Source organism: Orcinus orca, chromosome 3 (assembly GCF_937001465.1).
Source record: "Orcinus orca chromosome 3, mOrcOrc1.1, whole genome shotgun sequence".
Lineage (NCBI taxonomy): Eukaryota > Metazoa > Chordata > Mammalia > Artiodactyla > Delphinidae > Orcinus > Orcinus orca.
The window spans coordinates 19879020-19900768 of NC_064561.1; the positions used below are offsets into that span (position 1 = coordinate 19879020).

The 21749-nt window shown below is 44.6% G+C and overlaps 1 protein-coding gene across 6 annotated transcripts in view; it reads right to left on the reverse strand.

Annotated features, from left to right (window-relative positions):
• The window catches only part of ZNF346 (zinc finger protein 346), a 30230-nt gene that overhangs the window by 1533 nt on the left and 6948 nt on the right, over nt 1-21749 (reverse strand). The window contains exons 2-7 of one of the 6 annotated variants that reach the window (XR_004479570.2): nt 19819-19922; nt 19171-19263; nt 17268-17412; nt 13039-13272; nt 6343-6436; nt 3848-3995 (exon numbers count right to left, since the gene is read on the reverse strand). Coding sequence is in view for 5 of the 6 variants with exons in the window: in XM_033414902.2 (XP_033270793.1) it covers nt 3908-3995; nt 6343-6436; nt 13039-13272; nt 17268-17412; nt 19171-19263; nt 19819-19922 (758 nt within the window). In the remaining variant the exon portion in view is untranslated. Of the gene's footprint in view, nt 1-2539; nt 3996-6342; nt 6437-13038; nt 13273-17267; nt 17413-19170; nt 19264-19818; nt 19923-21749 lie in introns of those variants that run through there. The other 5 variants (XM_004284821.3, XM_033414902.2, XM_049707082.1 and 2 more) reach the window with 5 other exon arrangements.

Consider the following 21749-nt stretch of genomic DNA (forward strand, 5'->3'; position numbering starts at 1 on the left):
CGGCGAGTGGGGGCTACTTGGTGTGGGACATTCTAATTCTGAAGATGATTTTGTCTGTGCTTTAAATTTTTCATCTTTTTCTTATTTTTCATGCAGTCTCTTAAGCCTTCCCTTTCTCTGTTCTGTGTACTCACAGACTTGCAGCAGCAGTGGGAGCTCTGTTAGAATTTGTTGTTTATTTCTCTGCTTGCTGGTCATTTGAAGTTTGTGGTGTTTTGTCTCCTAATAATGCTGAAGACATTGGTCATAGATGGTGTTATTTCTGGTCCTGTTGGTCTTGTGGTTTTTTCTGGGATGATATGTAGAGAGATTCAGATTTAGGTGATTACCATTATCTTCTAGACCTTTCATTTTCAGACATTCTGGATCACTTTATTATAACACAGTCTCTTATATATAGCTTTGAGTTGAATTTTATTAGATTCTGTTATATTCACTATATTTCTTCTTCTATATTCTTTGAGTTTTGGTGCTCTGCTTTTGGCCTATTTTTTGGTGTATGTTTTTTGTTTTAGAGTTTATCTTTTTTTTCTTTTATTTCTTTTATTTCTTTTTGGCTGTGTTGGGTCTTTGTTGCTGCGCGTGGGCTTTCTCTAGTTGCAGCGAGTGGGGGCTACTCTTCGTTGTGGTGCACGGGCTTCTCATTGCAGTGGCTTCTCTTGTTGCGGAGCATGGGTTCTAGGCATGTGGGTGGGCTTCAGTAGTTGTGGTGCGCGGGCTCAGTAGTTGTGGCTCCTGGGCTCTAGAGCACAGGCTCAGTAGTTGGGGCGCACGGGCTTAGCTGCTCTGCGGCATGTGGGATGTTCCTGGACCAGGGCTCGAACCAGTGTCCCTTGCATTGACAGGCAGATTCTTAACCACTGCGCCACCAGGATAGTCCTAAGTTTTTTACAGTTATAACTAGAGTCTAATATACCAGGAATCTTGGGTAAAATTATGAGAGGTGTGTGTGGGGCTTGGAATATAGAATAACCATTGAGCCCTGTCCAGTCTGTTTTGTGGGTTCTGCTGCTGCCCCTGCTGAGTGGCTACTTGCTCTGTGAGACCATGGCCATGCCAGATGAGTGAGGCAGGCCCAGGGGTCATGTGGGAAGTACTCTGTCCTTGTCTGTAAAGGGCTTTTGACTAGGAATCTAGAGAACCAGATTCCACCATGTTGTTGCTTCTTAGCAGCAAGACCTTGGGCAAATCAGTATACCTCTTTGAGCTTTGTTCCTTTCCTATAAAATGGAATGTCATCACCTAGCTCAAAATGCTGTTATACAGATCAAATGCTAGTTTCCCAACTTCTTCAGTTTTTTCATACCCTTGGCTAAGTTAGTGCCTGCATCTTATGCATTCCCACAGCACCCTGTATACCCTCTAATTATTGCCATAATCATCTTTAACAGTGTATGAGCTCCCCAAGGGCAAGAGAGTGTTCATTCCTGCATCCCCAGGCCAACAGGGCTGGGCACACAGCTGGCAGGGACTCCTGAATCCAGACTAAGAGGTCCTGGGACTTCCCTGGCTGTCCAGTGGTTACAACTACGCCCTTCCAATGCGGGGGGTGCAGGTTCGATCCCTGTCGGGGAACTAAGATCCCACATGCCATGGGAAGCGTGGCCAAAAAAAAAAAAAGAAAAAAAATTTAGACTAAGAGATCCTGCAGGTCAAGGGCTCATAGTATGGCAGTTCACTCACCTCTCTGTCCTTCACTTCCTTGCCTGGTAGACGGGGCTGATTGTGACATCTTGGGTGGGGTAGAAGGACTCTCGGGAAATTGCTAAGGCAGTCTAGGCTTTAGAAGCTGAGAGCTGTGTAGGGTCTTTCCCAGCTGGCGAAGAGCAGGTGCCCAAGAACGGCTTGCTGAGTGAAGGATGGGAGCTGAGGCTGCCTGGGCACCTTCCTCAAATTTGGCTGTCTGGAACAAACGTTGTACAAAGGGCTTCTGATTCCATCACATGCACTCCTTTCCCAGCTCATTTCTGGGTCATGGAAAAGGTTCTTCCAAGAATCACCAGGGCTATGATAAGTCCCATGGAACAAACCTACTGTTGTGTATTAGCTGAGTGGGAAAAGGCCATCTCTTCTTATGCATCCTCATTCATTCTTTCATTCAACAAACTATGTGACACACCACTCTGTACATTAGAGGAATGGAGATGAATGAGGCTAGGTCTCTGCCCTGAAGGAGTTAGCCTGGAGAGAGCCATCCTGGATACAGCTGCCATTCTGGCCTCCCTGTATGTCTGTCTCCTTTCCTGCTCCCCTGCATTCCTTCTCCACACAGCAGCCACATGAGCATCTCGAACAAAGTAGACTCCCAGCTTAAACCTTCTAAAGACCTCTGTGAGGCCCTCCAGGACAGGGGGGAGGTGGATGAGCAGGTGAGCTTGTATTGAATTTAGGGCATCTGCAAGTTTTCTACAGAGCTGCCAAGCAACTGGATGCCTGTCTCCGTCCCAAGTCTTCAAATCAGTATTTAGGGTGCTGGGAAGTCTGAGCAGGGTGAGGGTAAAGGTAAAGACACACATACTAGATCCAAATCCCAGGTCTGTTAAGTTGCAGTCTGGCTCATTGGAGAAATTGTTTATTTAGATGCTTCAGTGACCAAGAGATAGAGCATAAGCACCCCCCCACACACACATACACGATACATAAAGGCATTTACAGGCGAAGGGACAGGAAGTGTGGGGAGGAGATCACGAGAGCAGCTGCAGGCTTCTTTGACCCAGTGAAGAGGGACCTCAGATGGTAACTCTCCCTGGAATTCCTGTTTGAAAGCTACAAGGTAAAGTCCACTCCCAGTGAAGTGCCAGGCCATAAAACACAGCAGTGTTAGAGAAATCTAGGTGTGGGGTCAGGGAAAAGTCTGTTTCCTCACTGCAGAAACTTACACCAGCTCTTTTCTTCCCTTAGGGGCCCATCCTGCTCCTCGGTCCCCAGAATCTCCTGGGGGATGATGGGGGAGGACTAGCACCACAGCAACCTGGGCAGATGGTCTGCTGCACAAGGGGAAGGAGAGGGCTAGCAGGGCTGAAGGGCAGCAATTAACCTCTGAGCTGGCTGGCACAAGGCAGTTTCCTTTTAAGGGTACAAAACCATCAAGGAAATTTGCATGTGGGGACCTTCCCACGTGACCCTGTGTCAGAGCACCTCTGATGGAGGAGGGGAAAGGCCTCTATTGGAGGTTTCCAGTACCCATCCCACTGGGTACTGAGGCCTCCTTCGGCTCTAGCTTGTCCTCACTTGCTGCAGATTCTTAGCACCATTCAGGAACTGTGGAGAATGGGGGGTAAGAGGAATAGCAATGCTCTGCCAGGACTGTGTCATTGCTCTAGGAGGAGACTTCACAGTCGGCAGAAATCTGTACAACTGGCCAGCATCTGATCCCAGGCTCAGGAAAGCTTGCACTCTTTTGGGGGAGAGGGAGTGTCATATTAACTCCAAGTTTCCATGTGGCAGCCACTTCCATCTGCCCTTTCCTGCCTAGGCCAAGGTCTGGCGTGAAAGCTCCAGGTTTCACTGGAGATACCTAGAGCCCAGGGAGAGCTCAGTTCTTCAGCTGCAGGGACTGGTCCAAAACTGACCTGCAAAGGAAAGATAGGCCTGGGGCCTCATGACATATAGCCCAGAGGAGCTGGGGAAGGGGAAAGGCCGTCCTCCAAACTACCATTCTGGGATACCCCAAGTCCTGTCAAGATCTCTGCTTCCCTCATCCTGACCTACAGGGCCCATTCCAAAAAGGGGAGGAGCAGGGGTGGATTTGCCTGGACCAATCAGACGCTCTCTGTGGTCCACTCCTGCCTCAGGCCTGTGTATTCTCCAGGTGTAAGAAAGGAGGAAGAAGGAGCCAAGGGCTGACCATAGTCACAGAAAGTTGGCTCATGGCTGGTTCAACCTGGAGTGCTGGACAGAAACACCTCTAGTTTTCCAAGGTGGCTGAGTCTTTATGAATGGGTTGCCTTTGCATGGGAATCTGGCCCAGAGGTGATGCCATTGTTTTTGGTGACCTGTAATTTGAGAAGGAACAAAGGCACAGGGTTAGTTTGTAGTGGTTGTGATGGTATTCCAGGTAGCTTATTCCAACGGTAGTACAGCTCTTCCAGGGCATGGAGTAATAAGCAGGCAGCTCTCCTTTACTGAGGGCCACTGCATGCTAGGCACAAGGCCGGGTGTCTTGCTTCCAGTATCCTATTTCATTCTCATGCTAATTCTGCAAGGGGGGGACCAGCACCCCCATTTTACATATGAGGAAACTAAAGTTCAGAAAGTATAAGTGACCTGCTCACAGTAAGCTTTTTTTGTGTGGTAGATTCAGGACTGCAGCATATGTGTTTCCTCTATACCAAATCATTTATTCTGCCTACAGGGCCCTACGTGACCTGGACGGTACAGAATGACCATTCTCCCCAACACATGGAATGAAATGTAAAGTGGCTCTTCTATCACTATCCCACTAGCACCACCTGATATTGTCTTATATGCTTATGGATTTGTTTAGAATCTGCTTCTACCACCAGAGGGGGATCCAAAGGATCAGGGAACAGCATTGGTCTTTGTTCCTACTGTAGCCCCAGTGCTCAAAACAGGGCTTGGCACATAATAGATACACAATAAATCTTTGTTGAATGAGTGAAAGCTTATCTCTAACAGCTCCCCTTATCAGGACTAGAACTTCACATATATTATCTCTAACCCTTATATCATCCCATAAGGTGAGGATAATGAGCTCCATTTGGAAATGGCAGAGCAAAATGAATAGACTTTGAAGTCAGAGGTTTGAATCCTGGGTCTGACTCCAAGTAACTATGAGATTGTGGGCAAAGTTACTTAATCTACCTGACATTCGGTTTCCTTGGGTTGTAAAGTGTGTGTGTGGGGTCCTAATTTGGAGCTGCTGGTGCAAATTAATGAGTTTGAATGAGGTGTCCAACAAATTGTACTATAATCTTACAGAAAAGGAATTGGAGACTCAAAGAGGTTTACTGACTCACCCAAGGTCACACAGCTGGGAAGTGTAGGAAGAAAACAGTAAACAACACTAGCATTTTCAAGTCTGGGTAGTCCCAGGGTAGGGCTCTGACTGGTTCCACGTTATCTGACAAAATTGCCACCAGCCAAGCTGCAAGGGAGGTATGCTGAAACAGGAGTGAGATGCAGGCCAGGTTTCTATGGCTTGTCTCAAGTCCATATCTAAGAGGAACCTCAAGAGTCCTCTCAGTTAAAGACATATCTATCAATAAAGCCGCAGTGTAGGAGAGGAGACTTCAGGCAGAGCAGAGAGGACCAGGGATGTTTTGACCCCAACACGCTGTACTTCTACCACTTTTATTCATTTGGCTCTGTAAGCAATGCAGAACCAATCACCAAAGTCAAAGCAATCATTTTAGCAGACTTGCCTGACTGAAACTGTTTCCTCATCTGTAAAACGGGGATAATTCCTATCTCAGAAGGTTATGTTGTGGCACACTGCCCACACTGCACAGTTCCCTTCTGAGAGGCAGGGACAGAACCATGTGGGCCCTCCCCGGCAGGACCTCACCTGTTTATATCATATGGCGCCACAACCCCCTTGTCAGCATGATGCCCTGGAGCAGCATGCTGTGAGCCAGACAAGCCTCAGTGTGAATTATGGCTCTGCCTCATAATACCACTCTGAACGGTGGTTGCCATATCTGTAAAATCAGAGTAATAACCCCTTCTTCCCAGGATTGTTGTGAGGATTACCTGAGAGAATTTGCTTGGCATGTGGCCTGCAACAGACCAGGAGCTCAAACAAAGAATGTTAGTCATTTTCAAGATTATCATGAACAGATGACTCTGCTAATCTCGTCCCTTCAAAGAACTTATCACAATTTGTAATTATTGGTTGTTTACATGCTTACTGTTTGTCTCCTCCCATCAGAATGTTGGGTTACAAGAGTAGGGACTGGGTCTGTCTTGGCTACCGCTCAGAGGGTGTTCAATATTTGATGAAAGAACCTGGTCATATTTGGTAATAACCAGTAGAGGGAGCTCTTGCCACATAATTGATGGCAGTGAAGACTAAGGTCTTCAGGCCAGTGGTGAGTGGCGGTGGGGGAGCTTCCCTAGTCAGACTGCTGACAGCCAAAAAATCTAGGAGACCACCAAGGGAATTGTTTATGTTTCTCTACTAAAACCTTCAGCCCAACAGGTCTAAAGGCTGGGGAGAAGCTGATGGGAGAAGAACTTTCTGTTAATGGATTGAGCTTCTGTTGACTGGCAGAAAAGACTGCCAGGATTCCCTTTTAGCCAAGGAGTACCTTGGCTTTGTTCTGCTTCCAAAGCCCTGAGCTCCTGCTGCAGGCTCTTGAATTTCAAAGTATGATTACTCACTGGTTCTTGTGTTTGAAGCCGCTGACATGAGCTTGGTACTGTTCTATGGAGTTCAGCACTATCTTACATGTCTTGCAGGCGTAGCCCTTCCCGGCTGAAACACACATAAAAGTCAAGATGCTTAGTTATCCAATAAGAAGGGACCTGGGGACTGCTGCTTTCCACAGCATGTGCAAATGCCCTTCTGAAGATGGATGGGTGGGGTGAGGTTAGGGGATTGGCCCTGATAAGAATCCCAGTGGCCTCAATGCTCAGGGGGCACATGTATGCCTGGGGCTGGGAACCTCCTCGTTCCCCTCTGTGCCCTCAGTCCCAGCACTGAGCCTGGTCCAGAGTAGCTGTCTGTTGAGTAAATAAAAGATTGCTAGAACAAAGAGGTGACATTTGGTGTAACTGTCTTTTCCACCTTGACTGTGCTAAGTAGCCTCATTAAGGATGCCTTTAGCTAAGAGATCTCTGGGAAGGTGCCACTCTCTTTGGGCTTGCAGTAACAGTAATTTATGAGGCCTGTTAGCAAAATCAATCTCTCTCTCTCTCTACCGTGGGGCTCACAGACACCCTGTCTCACTACCAGGGCTGCTCCAGTGACAAAGTGGCCTTTCTTCACATGGTCTAGCAGAGAGAGCATGGGCCAGGAACCAAGATATGGGGCTGGACTCCTGGCTCTGCATTCACGTGACCTTGGCTAAATCCCTTCCCCTTTCTGATCCTCAGCTTTACTCAACAATAAACCAACTATACCACAACCATCATACTTACAATAAAAAGCAGCTATTGTTTACCAAGTGCCTGATACAGGCCATGCACTTCATATAATTTTGATTGGTGCTCATAATGATTCTGTGAAAACCATTATCATTATTCTCTTAGAGATGAGGAAAATAAGGCATGGTTACATGTCCAAGAACACAGAGTTAGTAAATGGCAAGCAGGCTTGGCTGACTGCCAAGGCTGTACTTATTCAGCATGCCAGGTGCTAGCTGCGCAAGACAGGCAACTGTACACATGACTTCAAGAGTCCTCTGACACCTTTTTTTTAAAAAAAAAATGTATTTATTTTTGGCTGCATTGGGTGTTTGTTGTTGCACGTGGGCTTTCTCTAGTTGCGGCGAGCAGGGTCTACTCTTTGCTGCTCTTGTTGCAGAGCGTGGGCTCTAGGCGTGCAGGCTTCCATAGTTGTGGCTCACGGGCTCTAGAGCGCAGGCTCAGTAGTTGTGGCGCATGGGTTTAGTTGCTCTGCGGCATGTAGGATCCTCCCTGGCCAGGGCTTGAACCCATGTCCCCTGCATTAGCAGGCAGATTCCTAACCACTGCGCCACCAGGGAAGCTCCCCTCTGACACCTTTTGAATCATCTGCCATCCTAAAGTCTCACAGCTCTGGAGTGAGATCATCTAGGTTCAAATCCCAGCTCTATCATTTCTTACTTGTAGGACCACAGGCCAGTTACTTAGTCTCTCTGGGATTTGCTTTCCTCATTTGTAAAAGTGGGGCTTCTCTGAGACTTAGGTTCCTTACCTATAAAATGAGGTTAATACTAGTATCAACCTCATAAGGTTATTGTAATGATTCAAATAAAAGCAACTGGGACCTAGTAAGTATCCAATAAATGTGAACTTTTGGCTTATCATCACTCTTATGAGTTCCACGAGTGATGCTGGCAAAGAAGTGGAGAGTATCTTTTAACCAGCCTTCCATGGCAGTTGCAGCTACTGAGAACACCAATGATCTCCTCTAATCCAATAAACTAGCAGACATTCCCAGCTACATCTGTTTCTCTTGTATCTTCAGGTATTTCCTGGAAGACACATCCCTTTAAAGCATTTAAGGGGAAAATTACTGCAATCAGAATTCAGGTCTTTTTTTAGACACTGAAGGCCAGAATTAATGGTTCAATACTAACAGGGAAAAGATGCATAATGGACTAGCAGGATCACCCTCCCCACAAAGTCCAGAGTTGAACCTGAAGCTGGTGTGGGGGTGACAACCACCCATTCTTATCAGTTAAGGGTCACTGATGCCCAGATTACAACAGCCCACTCTTATCATCTATTAAGCACCGAGCACCATGCCAAAATTCTGGATACTTATGCCCTTGGATTTTTACAATAGTGCTGCAAGATAGGTGATTAGCTCCATTTTTCAGAGCAGGAAACAGGCTCAGGGAGGTTAAGTGGTTGACCTGGGGTCAGAGCTGGGATTTGCCCTCTGGTCTGTGAAGCTCCCGTTTTTCCTTCTGCACCACAGGTCTCTGGACTTTCCTATGTGAGGTACATCTCAGCACACAGTTTACTGATCTGTAAGCTAGATTCAAATCATCATTTGGGGCAAGTGAATAATTCATTGGTGCTTCTAAAAAACCAGCTTTGTCCAGTACCCACACTAATCCATTTTCATTTTACATGTTTGATACTCTGGTTTACCCCTGTGATTTTATGAAGTATAAGTCACTAGAGTTGATTTTTAAACATCTGGTTTATTTGGAAAAGCACCTGTATCTCCTCCCCTTTACTGCCAAGACTTTTGAAAGCCCTGTCTACAACTGCTTCTCCATTTCCTTGTCTCTCAATTACTTTGCAACCTATCCTCCTACACACACACACACACACACACACACACACACACGCACACACGCACACACGCAGTCTTTCTGAGGCCAATGGAGGCTTCCCTGTATCTGAATTTAATGGACAAAATGAATGCTTATGTGGCCTCTTCATATTTGACCTCTCAACAGCACCTGACAGAACTGGTGACTCCTTCCTTCTTCAAAGTCTCCCCGTCCTTGGCTTTCAGCATGCCGCACTCTTGATTTTTCTTCTCTGGTGGCTCCTTCTCAGTTTCTTTTGCTGTCTCATGTTTGACCTCCACCATTTAATACTGGCAGTTCCAGAGGGCTCAATCTTGGTTTTCTTTCTTTCTCTCTTTAAATTTCTTTTTATTATTTTAAATTGTGGTAGAATACAAATAACAGAAAATTTACCATCTAATCCATTTTAAGTGTACAATTCAGTAATTGTAAAGGACAGTTCTGGGTTAGAGAAATTTGTGTTTTCATCATGTTAAGTATCTTCACATTGTCGTGTAACCAATCTCCAGAACTCTGTCATTTTGTAAAACTAAAAACCTACACCCATTAGACTCCCCATTTCTCCCTCCCCCTAATCCCTGGCAAACCACATTCTTTCTGTTTCTATGAGTGTGATTACTCTTGATATCTCATACAAATGAAATCATAGAGGATTTGTCTTTTTGTGACTGGCTTGTTTCACTGTGCAGAATGTCCTCAAGGTTCATCCAGGTTTGTAGCATGTGCCAGAATTTTCAGGGGGCTCAATCGTAGATCCTTTGCTCCTTTCTCTCTAAACTCTAAGGGATCTCATTCATTTCTCTGACTTCAATGACCACTTATTAGTTTAAAACATATGAAACTACCAATATTTAACAGTTTCTGACCTACCAAAATGGCAATATCTCTAACCCAGACCTCTCTTTTAGGCCTAGACCTATATATCCAATTGCCTCTTGAACATCTCTACTTTGATATCTCGTGGACATCTTAAACTCAAGCTGCCAAAACCTGGTTATTCACCTAATGGCTTCAGACTAAACCTGGGCACCATCCTTGCCTGTTCCCTTTCCTTCATCTCCCACACTGGATGGCCAATTCTACTTCCTACATACCTCTTGAATCTATCTATTCCTGTCTACCTCTACCACTGCTATCTTAGTCCAGCCTCCCATATTCTCCAGTATGAATTATTGCAATAGTCTCACTGCTGGTCTCTCTCCACTACCCTTCCTCCCTAATTGCAAGCCATTCTCCACTTTGTAACTAGAATGATCTAATAATGCTGAAGCTGTGAGTAGCTTCCCAATGCTCTTAGGATAAAGGTCCAAATCTCTAACATGACCCACAATGCCATGACTAGATACTTGCTCATCTCGCCAGCAGCATGTTGCCCCACACTATCTCTCTTGTCCCTGGTCCCCCATCTTAAGTTATCTTCATAGCATCCTGTTTGTTTCCTTTTCTAAAGCTTGCCACACTTGTAGTTCATTGCTCAATGCCTGTTTTCTCTGCTAGACTCTAAGCTCCACAAGAATATGGACAATACCTGTCTTGTTTATGTAACCCAGAGGGGATGCTGAGAGCTCTGGCTGCTGGAAGGATTTGGCTACCTGAATGATATGCAGGTTTTAGTTTTGACATTCTTGAGTGAATGAGAGGAATGTGAGCTTGGAGTATAAAGCAAACTCCAAGTCTTGTTTAATCTGCTTGGTAGATGCTGCATCCACCCCTGGTGGGAGAGATCTGGACACTCTGGATCAGATACATCTCACATTTGACCCATACTCATCATGAGACACTTGCCAGGAGCCCCATGGAAACTGTTCTCTGGACCTAACACAGAACCCTGACTTGGGTTTCAATGCTGGCTGCCACAGCCTAGTGTGGGACCCAGAACAAATCATTTCATCTTTCTGATCCTAATGTCCTCATTTGTGAAATGGTGATAATCAAATGTGCACAATACAGTTGTTGTGTGGATTAAGTCAGGTAATTAAGTGTGAGAGCATCTAGCCTAAGGCCTGGACTACAGCAGCCATCGGTAAGTGCAGGATGACTGACTGTCTGAAAGAACAAATGAACAAGGGTTGACTGAAGCCAGCAGGGAAAAGCCAAGCTGCTAACAACCTAAATCCTTTGCTAGGGCAGAACCCCTGTCAACAGAAGTCACTGCTTGCATACCCTAGGTCAACATCCCACCTCTGTAAGAAGGGGGTCAGAGAGAGCTCAGTGTCTCTGCTGACATCCAGGACTCGGAGAGCCTACAGCCAAGTACACTCAGAGCTGAAGGCAGGGAGAAGGAGTGTACGTTTTGGAACCAGACAGAGCTACAGACCCCTACTGATGCTGTCACTTATTAACATCAGGTCATATCAGCTGTATGACCTGAGCAAGTCACTCTGAGTCTCATCTTCTTTATTTGTAAAGTGGGAAAATCACAACTATCTTATAGGAATGCTGTGGGGATCAAATTATAATGTATATATAAATATCAAAGTAGGATGTGATACCCCTTCCCCCCACCTAGATTTTCATGAAAGAACTTAGTTGATCTGTAATGAAGTCAAATGATTTAAGCCAGAAAAAAGGATCCAGGATACAGTTCTAGGATTAAATATGGTAATTTAGCTTAGACAAATGGAGGAGGGTAAATACAAGAAGGAGGCTTTGGCTTGAGATAAAAGAAAAGAATGGATACAAGTTAAGATAAGCAGCCTGAAACACTGCAGTGCCTCAGTCCTGCCAGTGGAAAAGAGATAATGAGGGAATGACCAGGGCAGGACCGAGTAAAGCTGGGGCAGGAACTGGAACACTGGGTTGTGCTAGCTGGATGCTATGTCGTGAAGCAGGGCTCTGAGGAGCTTGGTTCTGAAGTTTCCAGATGCCTCAGCATATGGAATTGATCCTGTTAAAGGGAAAGGCACTACCTACCTATATGTAGGACCAGTAAATAAATATTAGTCATTCCTTTCTGATTTTGAAGAGGTTTCTAAAAGAGGGTCTTTCAAAGGCTTTGGAAAGGCGATCCTTGGCACCCTGCTAAAGGAATCTCCCCCTTGCTGCATAGCCACCACTTTGCACCTTCTCATCAGTCACTATTGCCCAAGGACGGCCTGTGTTGTATGGTGCTTTGGGGTTTGGGGGGTTGTTAGAGAGGCATGATCGTTCCCCTTGCCCATATGTGGTCTGGAACATCTATGGCATCTGGGTGTTCACCTCTCCAGGATTGTGGGAAGAGCACAGATGGCTCTGAGCAAGAGCTTCCTTGCACCTGGATGCCATGGTGCTCTCTGTCTGGTGCTGCATCTCCATGGCCTGGGGAAGAAGCCCTGGGGACCCACACCAATGCTTAAGTGGGCGCCACAAGACAGAGACTGTATCAGATTTGGTCACTACTATACCCCAATGAGGGAATGCAGCAGGTTTTCAATAAATATTTGCTGACTGAAAGAGAAAATAATAACCTCCCCCTCCCCACCCTTACTATAAGCTGTGAGTAGTCACTGTGATGGGAAGGGCTCCTAACTTTTTATGAATGCTCACTCCTGTGATGCTGACTTGTATCTGGAGGTCAGGGCAGTAGCTAATGTTCTGAGTCAGAGTGGTCTCCTTCACCACTCTATCCCAGGGACACAGGTGGGCCTTAGCTGCTGGGAGACGAGGGATTCTGAGGACGTTATAAAATCTGGCAGAGGCTGCTGAGGCCCTCACACAAGAAACGTGGATGACAGGGAGTTTAAATCAGAGGTTACAGATTGGTGGCCCTTGCCCCAAATCTGGCTTGAAGGCAGGTTTGACTCACATACGGTTTAAACTTTTAAAAATTTAGTTGCACATTTAAAAATCAGGAGAATTCTTATTCAAATCTGGCTTCTAGATTCTTTTGAAAAACTGAAAGATATGGTAACAACTGGCTGGAGCTGTCTAGGAGAGGCACATACCCTCAGCTGATCATATCCCCTACTGGCTCTTTCACATATTGAAATTTCCTGTCCAGCCTCTGCAGGCATTTGAGTTTGCAATGCCTGCTTCAGAAGACCTAAGGAGGAAAAGATAGCCTTGGTGGTCCAGGGAACCCCAGCAGTCAAGCCCCGATCCAGCTCTGGGTGTGAGCTGAGCCCCTTACCTGATGAGTCAGTGACAGCAGGGTCGGCCAGCCGCCCGTAGTGTGCCATAAGTTTGAGCTTGGTCTCCTGTTTCCTGTGTTTCTTGCCCATATAATGTTGCTGAGCCATGACAGGGTCATTGAAAGTCGCGTGGCAGAGGCTGCAGAACTTGTCTGGGTCTATCATCTCTCTATTCTGGTGCAAGGCTAAGGTGGAGGCCACAAGGAAAGGGTTTGTAAGGCGTTTCGACAGAGCTGCGGTGAGAGAGTTCAAACAGAAACAATGAAAAAACCCAGAAGGTGCCAGGCTTTCGCGTATGCTGAATGCAAAGAAAGGCTGGGTCACTAGTTAATCACACCTGCAGGTGTGGCACTGCCTGTGTGAATCACACAGTGAAAATCTTCTCTAATTGAGAAGATATGGGGAGCCCAAAGACCGCCTACTTTGTTCGGCAGCTTTAACTACTTCAGGCACGTGAATCCTGATTTTCTTATATTCAGAGAGGGATCTGCACTTCTACTATCAAGTTGACAAATTACAACAGATTAGATATGTACATGCTTGCAATCTTCTCATCCCTCAGAATTCCCCAGAACTTCACAGCAAATAGGACAAGAAGTTTGGGTGTTTTACTCCCATCCTCAAAGTATCCCAGTTATAGATTTGGAAGTCAATGCACAGATGTAGAAAATGAGGGCCTGAGGGCCTGGAGGGTCATTTAGAAAAGGCACTATACTAGGGGGGCCTTTTAGGCTACACTGCCTTCTAGGCTGAGTGGGGGAGCGGAGGATGACATTGACATTTAGTTATGAGATTTGTATATATATTTTCTCTTTCGGTCCTCAGAACTATGCCATGAGGTAGGTGTCATTTTGCCACAATACAGAGAAAAACCGAGGCTCAGATGGGTGAAATGACTTACCCAAGATCACCCAGCTAATGAGTGAATACAGGCCTGTGTGACCCTAAAGACCATGCCCTCTCCTCTATGCCAGGCTGCCAGAGTGTGGCAGGGAGATCTGAAGGCTACAGTCCATGCGTTCACCTTCAGAAAACATCCCTGACTGTGGTCCATGAATTCAGTTAATCAGAGCCTGGTATGGGCATATATGTAAGCCTCCCGTGGGCCAACAAATGTCCTGATGCTGACTGCAGGCTGCACTGCTGCTTTATAAAGTGGATGTCATGACTCACTAATGAGTCCACGTGGCTGGAATGGTGTCAATCTAGTAACCACTGCTTTAAAAATGTGGTCTAGAACCCCCACCAATGGTGGAGGAGAGGTGAGGCTCAGCAGCACTCACAGACAGATGTTCTTTCATCTCTGTACCACTTCAATGGGGGAAGTTTTGAGGATTTTCAACAAGCCAGAAGTAACTTGCTGGCTTTTCCCACAATGGTTTTCCAATATAGGAAATCTCAATTTCCCTGGCTACTTGATTTTCCTTAGCCATTGTTTCAGCAAGTCACTGGAAAAGTAAGGTACATGTTGTAGAATATTCAGTAATATTAGAAAATATTCAGTATGTGGTGTTGAGTTAAAAAAAAAAAAAGCAGGTTATACAGCAAACTGGTTCTTATGTCCTTGGTTCTGTAAAACAACAAAAACCATACTGGTGATGTGTGGAAAAAAGACCAAAAGCATTGAGCAGAAGTGTGCTTTTCAGTCTTTTCCAACTTTTCTACAATGAATGTAGATTCTTGATATCAGAAAAGAAATAATCATGACCACTGAAACATAAGGGTCTTTCTTTAAAAGATACTGAAGAGAAGCATCAGAGGTGAATGGTTAAGTAAAGTTGGAAGAACCACTTAATAGACATCCAGTAAAAATGAAAGCTACAGGAGTCTTCTCTCAGGAAACAACTTGAAATATGGAAAGAGAATTCTACAGGAATGTTTGCTGTAGTGTTATTTACAAACATTAATAAAGGAGAGGGGGAAAACGTAAATGTTCACCATTAGAGGACTGGTTAAATAAATGTGCTGTGATGGGATATTGTCATTAAAAATGTTTATGAAAAAGTTTTTAATAACATGGGGAAATACAAATGTTATATTAAGTGAAAAGAGCATAAAAGAAAATTATACATATGATACGATCATGTCATTATTAAAAGATATAACGTGCAATCTATATGTGTATACTGGCATTTTGAAATGTTACCAACATATTAACAGTGTTTCTCTCTTGATGGCAGGATTTGGGTGGTATTTTACTTTCCTCTTTGTACCTTTTGCATTGTTTGAACTAGAAATAACAATAATGAGTATGCGTTGTTTTTATAAAAACAATAAGGTTAAAGTATTTTACGTTTATATACATAATCTAGACATACATAAAACACATATACGCACAGATATACACACATACACATAACAAAAGATTATAGGAGAAACAGTACTCCAAAATGTTAACAGTGGTTATCTTTGAATAGTAAAATTATGAGTATTTTTCTTTCCATTTATCTATATTTTCCATATTTTCTACAACATGCTTGTATTACTTTTACATTAGAAAAATGTTTAATTTCAGAAATATAGTTGTAAACTCATGTAATAACATGGAAATGTGCTTAAACTACAAAATCAAAAGTTAAAGCAGGATACAAATGGTACATGCACTATGATTATAACTATATAAAAACATACCTGTTATGTGGCAAGGGCCAAAAGTAAATACAAAACATAAACCCTTGAATATGGAATCTTTGGACCGGGCATATTCCAGGGAATTTTCCCATTTATAGAAAGTTAAGCTCATATAAACCTAAAGATAAGTGACCATATAAAGTTCTGTTCTTAAGCTAATTTCCCTTGGTCTAATGTTTAATCTTTTTGGTACCATAAATGGTACCAACACTGACTTTAAACAAAAGCAATTAGTACTAGTATAACTTAATGATGAACAAACCATAAGCAAAGCCAGTGACACGCTCCAGGTGGTGGATGCCTGATCAACTACTGCATTTTATGTGGGGATTCCATTCACTGGCTATCTTGATGATGGTGATAATACTAACAATAGGAACTGTCGGGAATTCCCTGGCAGTCCAGTGATTAGGACTTGGCACTTTCACTACCAGGGCCTGGGTTCAATCCTTGGTCGGGGAACTAAGATCCTGCAGGCCACTTGGCCAAAAAAAAAGAGAACTGTCCTTTACTGAGCATTTATTACATCCTAGGTTCCTTGTATACCTTATTTCATCCTCAAAACCTATGAAGTAGTATTATCAACATTTTATAGGTGAGAAAACTCAGGCACAAAGAAGTTCAGTCATACAGATGGTAAATAGCAGTGGCAGGATTTAAACTTGGGCATCCATGACTTTATCTCTTGTTTCATAGCAGGAATACTAGATTGGGGTGTAATAAGAGAGTATAATTATGAGTGATTTTTTTACCCTCTCTTCAAAGTCTTCCAAAACATCACTGTCTTGTTTTTATAATACAGCAATTCAAAAAAGGACAAGTATTATAGATAGTATAGTCTACTTCTTGGTCCAAAATAAAGACAGAAGCAAAAATTACCAAGAAAAAAATAAAATAAAGATCAAAGAACTTTCAGTTTTGACTAATTGCAGTTAGCAGAGGTTTAAAATCCCAGAAAGTCATTAGTTAATGAGATGAAAGTGAAGGCTGAGCCCCAGTGGTGACAAGATAAAGGGGGCTATTTTAGAAGTCACTGCACTGGGAATGAATTCATGGCAGTTGCAAATACAGTTTGCTGGGCAGTAGTGGCAGCACTGAAGTATTCAGCTTCGAAAGGCAAGTCCCTGTCTTGAGGAGAACAGGCAGCTTTGAGGATTAAAGTGAGGGCATAACCTGAGCACACGAAAAAGACACGGATTTAGCTTTTAACTTGGAATGCATGGCAACAGGGCAGGTGGATGCTAGGAGGGAAAAATCTAAGTGAGAGAGGTAGGAGATGGAATGCTCTCCTGGTGTGCATAGCCTGGAGGACTCTGGCACTCCTGACTTATAATTATTTTTAAGGACAAAAGCTCAGGGCTAAGAAGCTTCTATAGAGAAAAACTGATGTAGCCAAAGAAAGGGAGGTTAGGTGAGTACAACTCTGAGGATGCATTTCACTGAAGCTGGGTCTACTTTGATATTTTTAAGGGCTCTCAAAAGCAGTTCAACCTCTTCAAGTCTGTGGCCCCAGTGAGCATTTCTGGGAGCACCTGGCATTGGTGCCTTGAGGACGGGAGGGGTCCCGATACATAGCACCACTCAGGAAAACCAGTACCTTCCACCTTAGTGGATTGCTGCTTCAGCTTTAAGTTCTTTGCGTGGGTCTTCCCCAGGTAGTGCGACTGGGCCACGACAGGGGAGGAAAAGGTCATGTTACAGATGGGGCAGCACTGGTTCTTGTCTTTGCTTCTGCTGCTCTTCTGGTTAGGAGAAAGAACACAGGTCTGATCACGCCACTGCCCGGCCAGAAAATCTTCACTGGTTCCCCACTGCCCATAGGAGAATGAGCATTCAAGGCCCCCTTCACACACTAACCCCAACCTACCTTTCTGGATTCTTTTCCAGCTACTTCATCCCATGCTCTACTCACCATTCCCCATTTTGTTCTCTGCTACTTCCTTGTTTTACTTGGGCCATTCCTGCTGCCTAGAATGATCTTCCTTTCTTTACTGCCTGGCATATGTCTGCTTAGCCTTCAAGGCCCAGATTAAATATTACCTCTTCTGAGAGACTTTTACTCAAGAAAATTACGCAGTAAACAATTATCAAGCCACTTTGTGTGATTATTCCAGGAAGGAAGAACTAATCTTGTTCTTCCTCTGTACTCCTGGAGTGCATTAAATAGACCTCTATCATACCACTCGCTTGTCACCCTAAACTGACAGTGTCACAGCTTAGGAGACTTTTCTGTGAACTAAAGTGCAACATTTGGGCAAAGACTGTTGGATTCATCTTTGTTTCCTATCCTTAGCACTCTGCTGGAGTCTGGCACACAGCAGATGTTCAGGGTTTGATGAACAAGCAGATCATTGGGTTTTATTTCATGATTATGATTAGGCTAGAAAACAATGTACTTCAAGTCTATATTAAGAGTTCCCAGCCTCTCTCTTATGTCTGATTTCTGAATACAGTATTCATTCTAATATAGCATTTTTCAGCCTTGGTACTATTGTCATTTTGGGTTGGATAACTCTTTGTTGGACGGGGAGGGGCCCACGATCTCATTAGAACTACTGGGCCACTCCGAGAGTAGAAGGATCAGAGATATAAAGAGGTGAAGTGACTTGCCCAGGGTCACAGAGTTGATCTTGTCTTTCTGGATTCTAAATCACAAGAAGGGCAACCAGGGGATGAGCCAGTGAATTTGGAGAAGGGATAAGCAAGGCCCTTGCAAACCTGTGGTCCCTATGACAGGGAGGCACAGTTTGTAGTGTAAGCTCTTACTCACTGAGCATCCACTAGGAATTGGAATTTTACCTCACAATACCCTTAAGAGGTAGGAACTATTATCTCCATTTTATGGGTGAAGTACAGAGAGGTTAAGTGACTTGTCCAAAGTCACCCAACCATTAAGTTGTAGAGCTAGTATTGGGCCCTAGTCTGCTGACTTTTCATCCCATGACATTTGCACAGCCTGCTATGGAACAAAAATAATGGTACACCTGAGGCACTGGGGTTGTTTCAGCATAATTCTCACAGTATTTCTAAGGCAAAAAGCAAACATGCTGGAAAAGTGTTTATTCCACTTGTTTATTCCAAATATTCAAGTATTGAACTCAGCTCTTTCCCCCAGATCTCAAGAAAGCAAGCAACCTGGCTTTCTTCCACTTTCTCTTCTTGAGTAGGGAATGGACAGCTGTCCTACTCTAACAAACCACTGACAATGGCTCCATTTACTGAGCCCCTACTATGTGCCAGGCTCTGTGTTGGGTGCTTTAATAAACCTTCCTTCATTTTAGTTTGGAAAAATCCTGAAAGGTAGTTGACATTAGCATCCTCATTATTATAGAGGAAGAAATCAAGGCTCAGAGAAGTAATAAGACTTGCCCAAATCACAGAACAGGGCCAGGATTTGTAGCCAAGTCAGTCTGACTCAAAGCCCATGTTCTTTCCACCACACCAACCTGCCTGCTGGCTTCATCAGGAAGTGAGCAGTCTCAACATGGCAGCTGTATTACCTGATCTGAGTCTAGCTTCTTCGTGTCCCCCTTTAATGTCTCCATTCCATGGATTGCTAGGTATCTCTTCACTTTGTTGGCATGTTTTTTGCTCTGCAAGAACCCAGGAAAAAGATCAAAGATAGCTAAATGCCATTTCATATCTAAGGCACTCAAAAACACTAGATTTTCATCTGATTCATCCTCACAGACACTTTTGAGGAGGAGAGGGTGGGGGAAGAAACCTAGTTTATTGAGTTCCTACTCTGTATAAAGTACTTAAATGCTGTCAAATCTAATCATCACAATAATTTATGAGAAAATTATCATCATCTCAATCTTATAGATGAGGAAACTGAGGCTGAAGATAGTGAGGTTTCTTGCCCAGGATGAGTAGCGGAGATGTGATTCAAACACAGGTCTATTTAAAGCCAAAGCATGTACTTTCTACTGTACCAAGCTGCATGGGAACATGTAAGTATAATGATCCTGATTTGGATGGAAGAAATGAGACTCAGAAAAATTAAGTCAATCTTCAAGTCACAGCCAACATGCATGGAGGCAACACCTGGGTGGCTAAAAAGGAATTCACTGCACAAGCCAGGGAGAAGTGGGGGTTTGACACTGGGTCTGGAAAAATAAAGCAGTACTAAAGGTACAAGGGCATACCTGGTAGTGTGCCAACTTCTGGGACTCAGAAATTAGCAAGGCGCAGCAAACCTTACACTGGGTGCTGGTGAAGAGACACTGGTTCTTCTGGATCATGTGTTCCACTACAGAGAGGAAAATAAAAAATCTTTGAGTTAAAAACCTGCCTCAACAGCACTGTCTTTGAACCCTGCCTCAAACACATGAACTGAGTAATGGAATGCCATACTATTAAATCGGCAAACCTCAGCCACCCCTGCCCTACTGCTTTCATGACTCACGCTATATTCTCGTGCCACCTCACCTGTAACTTACTTTATACTTTTATGTACGCCAACTTTCTTTCTTTCTTTCTAAATGATTATTATTATTTATTTAGTTATTTTTGGCTGTGCCACATGGCATGTGGGATCTTAGTTCCCCGACCAGGGATGGAACCCAAGCCCCCTGCAGTGGAAGCGTGGAGTCTTAGCCACTGGACCGCCAGGGAAGTCCCTATGCCAACTTTCTTTACTAAGTAAATTCTTTTAAAAAGGAATCTTTAAATTATAAACTTAAGTAAATACCAATAAAAATAAATACAATACAAATGAAACAATTCTAGCCAGATACTGGTGTGAGAGGCTTGCAGTTCTCTCTAAAAAGAACATTAAGAAAGTGGCAAATGCAGTCTCTGCTGCTGTCACTGCCCCAGTCTCTTCCCCCGGCCTCTTGTTGCCACTGAATTGCCAAGATGTCACTTTCTAACAAGCTGACTCTGGACAAGCTGGACGTGAAGGGGTAGCGGGTCATCATGAGAGTGGACTTCAATGTTCCTAGGAAGAACAACAAGATAACAAACAACCAGAGGATCAAGGCTGCCGTTCCAAGCATCAAATTCTGCTTGGACACTGGAGCCAAGTCAGTTGTTCTTATGAGCCATCTGGGCTGGACTGATGGTGTCCCCATGCCTGACAAGTACTCCCTGCAGCCAGTTGCTGTAGAACTCAAATCTCTGCTGGGCAAGGATGTTTTGTTCTTGAAGGACTAGAAAGCTTGTGCTGACCTAGCTGCTGGGTCTGTCATCCTGCTGGAGAACCTTCGCTTTCATGTGGAGGAAGACGGGAAGGGAAAAGATGCTTCTGGGAACAAGGTTAAAGCTGAGCCAGCCAAAATGGAATTCCGCTAGGTAATTTTAGATATTTCAAAATCAGATCAAGAACAGAGAGAAGGGACTTCCCTGGTGGTGCAGTGGTTAAGAATCTGCCTGCCAGTGCATGGGACACAGGTTCGAGCCCTGGTCTAGGAAGATCCCACATGCCACGGAGCAACTAAGCCCATGCACCCCGACTACTGAGCCCACGAGCCACAACTACTGAAGCCTGCACGCTTAGAGCCTGTGTTGCGCAACAAGAGGAGTCACCGCAATGAGAAGCCCGTGCACTGCAATGAAGAGTAGCCACCACTCGCCGCAACCAGAGAAAGCCTGCTCACAGCAACAAAGACCCAATGCAGCCAAAAAAAAAATTACCTAATGTGTCACACAAGTTCCACACCATAGGAATCTATAGTATTAACCTGTGCTTAATTGTTGGGCCTGGAAAACAAAGCTTTACTTTTTGAGGAGGGAGTAAAATCTCACACAAGGCATGAGTTCTATCATGACATCGACAATCTGAGGCAGGGGTAGAATCTGGCAAATTCATGTGTTTTATCTTCTACTCTGGACCAAAAAGTGGGCAAGATTCTCTGGAGGGAGGTTCTTGGGGGGGAACTGTTGTTTTTTTTTTTTTTGCGGTACGCGGGCCTCTCACTGCTGTGGCCTCTCCCGTTGCGGAGCACAGGCTCCGGACGCGCAAGCTCAGCGGCCATGGCTCACGGGCCCAGCCGCTCCATGGCATGCGGGATCTTCCCGGACGGGGGCACGAACCCGCGTCCCCTGCAACGGCAGGCGGACTCTCAACCACTGCGCC